General features: G+C 41.0%; 2 protein-coding genes across 2 annotated transcripts; both read left to right on the forward strand.

Moving 5' to 3' along the window:
* The first annotated feature begins 1,387 nt into the window (after window positions 1–1,387).
* pop4 (POP4 homolog, ribonuclease P/MRP subunit) lies at window positions 1,388–4,341 on the forward strand. Its single transcript, XM_046345118.1, has 7 exons — window positions 1,388–1,615; window positions 1,802–1,854; window positions 2,420–2,643; window positions 2,775–2,852; window positions 2,945–3,006; window positions 3,161–3,262; window positions 3,385–4,341. The coding sequence occupies exons 1-7, from the start codon at window positions 1,609–1,611 to the stop codon at window positions 3,519–3,521; spliced, it is 663 nt and encodes a 220-aa protein (XP_046201074.1). The 5' UTR covers window positions 1,388–1,608; the 3' UTR covers window positions 3,522–4,341.
* Window positions 4,342–6,595: 2,254 nt separating this feature from the next.
* Window positions 6,596–8,266, forward strand: LOC124033161 (pleckstrin homology domain-containing family F member 2-like). The gene is made up of 2 exons (XM_046345119.1): window positions 6,596–6,762; window positions 6,906–8,266. Exons 1-2 carry the CDS (start codon window positions 6,671–6,673, stop codon window positions 7,807–7,809), a joined length of 996 nt encoding a protein of 331 aa, XP_046201075.1. The 5' UTR covers window positions 6,596–6,670; the 3' UTR covers window positions 7,810–8,266.
* Window positions 8,267–9,083: the final 817 nt, after the last annotated feature.

Consider the following 9,083-nt stretch of genomic DNA (forward strand, 5'->3'; position numbering starts at 1 on the left):
ACCAGAAGCCATGGATTACAGGAAACATCCGCACTCAGCTAAAGGGTAGAGCCGCCGCTTCAAGGAGCGGGACTGTAACCCGGAAGCTTATAAGAAATCCCGCTATGCTATGTCTGTAGCCATGAAGTGCTTTGAAAGGTTGGTCATGGCTCACATCAACACCACTATCCCAGAAACCCTCGACCCACTCCAATTTGCATACCGCCCCAACAGATCCACAGCTGATGCAAACTCTATTACACTCAACACTGCCATTTCCCACCTGAACAAAAGGAACACCTATGTGAGAATGCTATTCATTGACTACAGCTCAGCGTTCAACACCATAGTGTCCTCAAAGCCCATCACAAAGCTAAGAACCCTGGGACTAAACACCTCACTCTGAAACTGGATCCTGGACTTCCTGATGGGCCGCCCCCAGGTGCAAAGGGTAGGGAACAACACATCTGCCACGCTGATCCTCAACACGGGGGTGCATGCTCAGTCCTCTCCTGTACTCTCTGTTCACTCATGACTGCATGGCCAGGCATGACTCCAACACCATTCTCAAGTTTGCTGATGACACAATAGTGGTAGACCTGATCACCAACAACGATGAGACAGCCTATAGGGAAGTGGTCAGAGACCTGGTGTTTTGAGGGTACTATTTAATGAAGCTGCCAGTTTGCTCTGTTCTGTGAAGGGAGTAGTACACAGCATTGCACGAGATCTCCAGTTTCTTGGCAATTTCTCACATGGAATAGCCTTCATTTCTCAGAACAAGAATAGAATGATGAGTTTCAGAAGAAAGTTCTTTGTTTCTGGCCATTTTGAGCCTGTAATCGAACCCACAAATGCTGATGCTCCAGATACTCAACAAGTCTAAAGGCCAGTTTTAATGCTTATTTAATAAGTACAGCAGTTTTCAGCTGTGCTTACATAATTGCAAAGGGGTTTTCTAATGATCAATTAGCCTTTTAAAATGATAAACCTGGATTAGCTAACACAATGTGCCATTGGAACACAGGAGTGAGGGTTGCTGATAATGGGCCTCTGTTCGCCTATGTAGATATTCCATAACAAAATTGTTGTTTCTAGCTACAATAGTCCTTTACGACATTAACAATGTCTACACTGTATTTCTGATCAATTTGATGTTATTTTAATTGACAAAAAAAAGTTTTCCTTTCAAAAACAAGGACATTTCTAAGTGACCCCAAACGTTTGAACGTAGTGTATAGAAATTCTTCATAATTTTCCGGGGTGGTGCTGTAGCACCCCTACTTCACGCGGCTATGACCGTAAGCGGTGCGTGTTAATGTTCAGACCAAGCATTAGGGTTCTTTAACAAAACACCCCCATACAGAAGACGCCTTCCTCCAATGACTGTGTAATGTAATGAAACAAATAGTAATGATCAAGGGCTAGGTTTACCGTGGGAACGTCTCAAGGATCCCATATAGCAATAGCCATGACCTCTCGCCGGCCTGAGTCAGTGTTGCAGCTGTGCGCCTGCGTACGGTAGTCCCATGTGTTGTGAATACATGCATTGTCAAAGTTGAGTGCTCGTTAGCTATTTTACAACTGGAGCTGTGGCTTCTACAGACATACTTGCGTACCAGTTGAAATATGGAGAGTGAGTATCCTAACCTGTCTTTTTTAAACGAACTATTACTCACATAAATCCATTCGTTGTTCATTATTTACAGATTAGCTAGCTACACGTTTACGAACGTTAGCATACGTGTTGTTCCTCGCTACATCTCACAACATTAGCTAAAATGCTAACTGATAACGTAACATTTGTTCTCTTATCTTCTAGGACTCGTGCAGGCTAGCCTACCTCCTGATCAGGGACACATTCTGGGTATAGTGGTGGGTATCCTACGGTGCTGTTGTGATATTGTCGTGTTCGCTATCATTATGTAGCCAGGAATTAGGTTGGACACAACCTGAGACAGGCATTTATAGAAAGCCTTCCACTGCAACTAAGGTAGTCTGCTGTTAGGATCTAATCACAGACACTCTTTAACATATTCACCATTATAAACTGGGTGGTTCGCAAACGAACCAACAGAATGAACGACCAGCCGGCTTGGGTAGCAGCCCTAGATTTATTTGTGTTGGAACTATATCTTGTGGCAGGATGGAATAGTATGAGTAAATTCATACTATGTCAGTCATTATTTGAATATGTTGGTAACCCGTTGTATAAAAGTGATATTTCAAAGCCAGTGTTTGGAGGATATAATGGCATGGTTTGCCGGGCCTTCTACTAATATATCCTTCAAACACCAGCTTCTCAGGCATTATCGCTTAAATATGTTGTCACATAGCCTAACTGTTTTCAGTTGTGCAGACAAGCTAGCTACATAGCCTAACTAGCCTGTTAGTTATAGTTGTCTCGTGATGGGATATGTCTGTTCTGGTGCCCATACAGTCTCAGAGTGATAAGCAGGCGGAGATGTTCACAAATGGCTTTCTGAAGAACAGTTTACCGGGTATGAGCAAGAAGGAAATCGGCGACTTCATGCTTCACAAGGCTGTGGTTCTAAAGTATGCGAAAAAGGAGAAGAAAAAGAAGAACAAAAAGAGAGCCAAGGGTCTCAATGCTAAACAAAGGAGAGAGATGAAGGTCTTTCAGCTGAAACCAGAGCATCAAAAGTTTGTACATGCTTTTTCCTTGTAGTAGGACTAAATATGTTGTTTATACTTCTCTGACATGTTAGAGGTTTACGTCCTAATAAGGCGTATTCATTTTTTTACACGCTTATTATTATTTTTTATCTCTGCAGATATGAGCTTTTCTTGCCCTTGCATGAGCTATGGGAACAGTACATCAGAGATCTGTGCAACGGATTGAAACCAGAGAGGTAAGAAAAGCATTTTGTTTGGTTCATGTAGGACAAAGCTTTTTTGTATGGCTAGAATGTTAAATCCTAATAACATGACATCTATGTTGAAGCAACCCACAGACAATTCAGCAGAGGCTGTTGAAGGCTGATTTTCATGGTGCCATTCTTACAGGTGAGAGTTTGTTTATTTGGTCCAAAAACGTTTGCTGTTACTGTCACTAATCGATGCCAGTCTTCAGGATCTTAATTAGCACATCTATGGCACATTGTGTATATATATTCATGTGTATGGAATGATCACCAATGTTTTTGCGTGTGTGAAACAGTGGCCAGGTCCAAATGCCCCTCGTATGTAGGCACCACAGGAATCCTAGTGCAGGAGATGAAACATGTCTTCAAAATCATCACAAAGGAGGACAAACTGAAAGGTTTGTGCGCCACATTTCAGTACCTTTTTGTTTAGGTACTCGTTAAGTCTGCTGTTATTGAACTGTTTTTCAACTGCCAAACTGACATTCTATTTTCTTCCTTATCCCTCCTCCTTCTGCAGTCATACCGAAGCGAAACAGTGTGTTTGCTGTGGAGATCGATGGCTTTGTCTCCCATATCTACGGTAGCAAGTTTGAACTCCGCTCAAGCGAGCGATCCGCAAAGAAATTTAAAGTCAAAGGAACCATAGACCTGTGATCCTGTTGGAGTGTAGTAATGAGACTGAGCTCAGAGGCTCTTTGGACAGAGAAGTAAACAACTCCTGTCAGGATCTATAATAAGGACTATCACCATCTTCAATTTTATTTTTCAAGTCATACGGGAACCTCGGCTTCTGTTTTGGATGCAAGTCCTGTTCTATAGCATTTTATACTGTGGCAAAGACAGAAGACCTGACAAACTCAAAGCAATCAGAACATAGTTGTGATTAGAGAGCATTTGTGTTGGTATTTTTTTTTTTTTTTGTAAACGTGTCCATTGATTGGTCAATGATTTAATTGTAAATACATTGATATGTTTTGAGCAACACTACCTATGTCCACATGGTGGCACTAAATCAATCTGCTTCAATGTATGTACAATAAACATATCTATCTCTATAAATTGTTGTCAAATGACAGATTACATTTCCTTGATCACCTAGTTTGAAGTAACACAATGAGTTACAATACAATGATACTACTATGTGGAACCTGAAAATGTGCCTGTCTTTGGTATGCAAGATGCTTAATTTCCTGATAATTTGGGAATTTCCTAGTTGCTCAACTTTTTATGAGGTACCTGTTGTATATTGTTGGTTTCGATGTTGGTTTGTCAATTGAAGTGGCGTAGATACTAAACATTGCTGACCTGAAATTTTCATTTGGTAGTTGAGTTGCATTGACAAGTAGGTATCTCTGTTGGCGTTTGGATTGCTCATATTTGTTTCTTAACCATGAGTGTCATTTTGTCAACTTTTTATGCTATTACAATAATACCAACTGAGTAATTTAATTTATATATATTTTTTAATTTAATAGACAAAGCATTTGCTGTCTGTTTTGTAAAATATTGTAACATTTTATTTCCCTCATTTCCCAGTAAAAAGCCTATCCCTGTTCTAAGTAGTGTGCTGATGCATGAGATATTTTGTTTTTTGGGCAGGTGGTGTGTATGAGACTGACTGGAAGGGAACCACTTAATGTCATCACTTCCTTCTTCACTGGGACTTCAAATATGCTTTCTACTTTCTTTTCACAGGGTGTAAGAGGGCTGGTGAATCAGTCCGTGCAATGCAACACATGCGTCTATGACCTCATTTGATGCTGCAAAAAGCATACATTTTTATTCAACCTTGTATGTGTAATATTCAAGTCCACTGTTTCTAGCATGCATGTGCTATGTTTATTTGTTCAGCCCTGGTGACTTGGCATTCCATGCTAAATAGCCATACTGGGGCATATTGTGTTCCCTCATAAAAAACACACATGATGCACATTAACCAGATTTCACAATTCTTTTGTTCTACTTCTGTATTCTTGTAAAGCGTAGAGCTTGTTGGAAATCGGTCATATTTGTCATGGTATAATGGCCGGTAAGAGTATTCCTCGAAACAATGTCTTAATCTTTTTCTCCACCTGTACAGTCTTTGCTGTATTCTGCTCAACCAGACAGACAAAATTGGGGTTGTTCTTTAAATGTTGGTTGTTGACAGTCAGTTGATGATGGTCTGTTTTAAAAATAGAATGATACCTTTTTGGTAAACATCAGGCACAGTTAAACTGTACTTTCATGTAGTGTTTTTCTACTGAAAAAAGGCCAACCTTGTTAGCTGTAACAACTCTTGCACCTAGTTCAATGATACACACGTTTGAGCTAACACAACACAATTACATTGTTTACTCATTCTTAGTTGTGTTTAAAGAAGATATGGCCTCTGAAAATGGCACTTTGTGCATTTGCTTTTTTAATCTGCGTGTTCCATCATAAGGTGGCCTGAGAAGATCACTTGTGATTGTGAAGTCATTACATGTTTTCAATGCTTCCCTATCAGAAGTTGGTCTTTGTGGAGGCCTATGTCCTAGTTTAAACAACATTCCATAAGAGTGATCCAACAAGAGAACACTTTCTCATACTACCGAATATTTGTGGTTTTCCCCAGAGCGAGTGTCTGATCAACATGCAGCAGAATCATTTGTGATTTTCCATTCAATGCTGCTTTTCAATTATAGCAAGTGCATTGTTTTGTTTTTCAGCTGCAACCATTAGCTAGTATCACTAACCGTCATTATATTCCTATAATTTATAGCCGTGTGACTTTTTTCCTATCATTATATTGTTATTCATATTTCTGCTTAAAGCTGGAATCCTTGGTTGCTACGTACATTTTTGGACCTATAAATGGATGATAAACTGAACGGGTTATGGTGCCAGGTGCACCGGTTTAAGTGTATCAAGTACTGCACACTGCTGTGTTTTCACTCCACAGTTTCCTGTGTTTTATCAAGAATGGTCCATCAAAAAAGGGTGTAACTCAGTATTGGGAATGTGTTCCAAATGTTTTGTACACCTCAATTCAGCGGGGCATGGACTCGACAAGGTGTCAAGTGTTCCACAGGGATGCTGGCCCATGTTGACTCCAATGCTTCCCACAGTTGTGTCAAGTTGACTGGATGTCCTTTGGGTGGTGGACCATTCTTGATACACACGGAAAACGGTTGATTCTGAAAAACCCAGCAGCATTGCAGTTCTATGCAAATAGTCTGGGTAGCCATTTGATTAGCCGTTCAGGAGTCATATGACTTGGGGGTAGAAGCTGTTAATACTTTTGGACCTAGACTGATTGAAGTGGATTGAACAAGTGACATCAGTAAAGGATCCTAGCTTTCACCTGGTTCAAAGACATGTTGATATCATGGAAGATCAGTCCTTGCATCCATAGCTCTCTCTATGAATGTGAGAGTGTTTACATTTCTCCCAGGCCCATCCCTCAGCTTTTTACCAAAACACTGGCGGGAAGACAGCTTTATTATTGTTTCAATTAAGGATGCTTGCTCTAATGCTGTCCAACAGGGGTTTTCCTGTATTCATAGTCCTAGTCGAGAATTTGCATTTACAATACTTGTATTTACTGTAATTTAACAGGATCTCTATGCCCCGAGTCACATCCCGTCATGTTTTGGAATCTGGTCTTGCCTGTTTTCCTTCTTTCTAATTGCTCTCTCCCTCTCTCTCCCCGTCAACTTGTTTTGGAACTCCCCATGCTGTGCGACTCAACAGGAAATGTGAGTTTCACATATAAAGGACCTCTTGTGACAACTCACTCTTCATTACAGAAACTACTACTTGACACTGACAAAACCTACTGTATGGTGGTGAAACGGGAACTAAGCAATTTACTACCGAGACACAGACTGCTGCAGCGTAAACAAGATATTAATCACAAAACAGAGAGTAAAAGGTAATTTACTATTTTTCACTATACATTTATTCGATCATTAGTGACATAGGCCTACCATTTTGTCTCATGTGTAAACTTAATGTCATTTTATTGTTATTTACATTGTATTTACAATTTGTGAATGTTTTGTGAATTTCCTGTAGTGTTGTAATCCAGCTCATCATGGTGGACCAGCTGGCTTTCACGCAAGAGAACAGAGAGAGGATCCAGGCAGTGGAGAACTCCTTTAGCCCCTCTGGGAAGTCCCTGTTCAGACCTGGCCGGGTCTTGATAGGCGAGGGGCGGCTGATGAAGCTGTGTCGACGCCGCCCACAGCCCAAAGTATTTTACTTGTTTAATGACATTTTGGTCTACGGTAGCATCATCCTTCATGGACACTGGCACAAGAACCAGCAGATAATCTCCCTGGAGGATATCCAGCTAGAGGACCTGGAAGACGGGGTCAGCATGGAGAACCAGTGGCTGATCCGCACCCCACGGAAGTCATTTTACGTGTCAGCTGCCTCTGCTGAGGAGAAGCATGCCTGGATGAAGCACATCGAAGACTGCAAGTTCAAACAGCTGCAGCATGCCGGCTGCCAGCCCGGATGCACCTTCGCCACCACCTGGATCCCTGACCGGGCGTCCGCCATCTGCATGCGCTGCTCTAAAACATTTCGGGTCAACAAACGTCGCCACCACTGTCGTCGCTGCGGCTTCGTCGTCTGCAACACCTGCTCCAAGAACCGGGCCGTAATCTGCCACATCTCTACTAAGCCTGTGAGGGTATGTCGACTGTGTCACCTCAGTCTCCAGGACCATGGGGCGCTGACCCAGGACAAGGTGCGTTCACGGGGGGACAGTGATGGGAGGAACTGCTCTGATGAATACGAACTGGTCATGCCTGAGTACGAGGCGACTATCGACAATGAGGTAGATGAGCGGGTAGATGACCACGCACCACACAAGTGGGTTGAGTCTCAGATCAACTCTTGGTCCCCGTATAACTATTTAAAACCGCACCATCAAAGTCCCAATCATACTGGCTTGTCAAGCCACTTGACTTGACTTGGACTTTTGAACAATGTGAGAGGACACTGAAAAGTATTTACTGAATGAGTATGTGGTGAAGAAGTGTCAAATCAAGACGTTACATGATCACATGTAATCAGAAATATTGTGCAAATATGAACACTACTGGATCAATATATTCCTGTTAATATACCTTTGAGTGTATTGGGGGGGGGGGCTTATTTGTGTGATCCGTTTGATAAATGTTAACCTGTATTATGCATTGTTGACTGTCCATTATACACACACGCAGTATCTTTGTTTACATGAAATATTTTGCACTGAATACTTTTATATTCATCCTATACTTATCTTCTCTAAAAAAAGGCATGTTGACTAAGATAACGTGCCCATATTATGTGTACCTGCAATTATAACTCTAAATGACAATACCTGTACTCGTTTATCACATTCACATCAACCATTTACCTATAAAATAAAAAATATTTTGATAGTAACCTTTTGTCATCCTTGTCCCGAACACCTGGTAAGACTGCTTTGTTGACCTCCAAACAGCTGTAATCAAACTATTAAGTGCTTAGTGTTACAAAAGTCCAGCAGACACATGAAACAGTCCTGGGGCAACAGGTGCAGTAAATAAGCCTTCAGAGAAAGTTCTTCCGTCACTTGATTTTCCTAACTCTAGTGTTGTCATTGGCAATACTCAGGCCAACTGCCAATGACATTTTGGAAAGAACATTCAAATGCAACATGTCTATCATGAACACTTTATCTAGAAGTCTTTGCTAGGTAAAGCTCCGCCTTAGTTCACTGGTCACCATAACAACACCCACCAGTAGGAAAAATGATTTTCTTTGGTTGAAATTGGAGACATATCTCCCTCACTCACTTTAAGCATCATCTATCTGAGCAGTTTACACAGCTCATCTGTAAATAGCCCATCCAACTACCTACCTCATCCCCATATTGTTTTTCTACTTGTACATCATCATCAGCATCATCTGCACATCTATCACTCCAGTGTTAATTTGCTAAATTGTAATTACTCTGCTACTATGGCCTATTTATTGCCTTACCTCCTTATGACATTTGCACACACTCTATATATATTTTTATATTGTGTTACTGACTGTATGTTTGTTTATTCCATGTGTAACTGTGTTTTTTTTTTTTTTGTCGCACTGCTTTGCTTTATCTTGGCCAGGTCACAGTTGTAAATGAGAACTCGTTCTCAACTGGCCTACTTGGTAAAATAAAGGTGAAATAAAATAAAAACTACAAAATAACACTTCAAAGGCGTTTAAATTGTC

Source organism: Oncorhynchus gorbuscha, linkage group LG04 (genome assembly GCF_021184085.1).
Source record: "Oncorhynchus gorbuscha isolate QuinsamMale2020 ecotype Even-year linkage group LG04, OgorEven_v1.0, whole genome shotgun sequence".
Taxonomy (NCBI): Eukaryota; Metazoa; Chordata; class Actinopteri; order Salmoniformes; family Salmonidae; genus Oncorhynchus; species Oncorhynchus gorbuscha.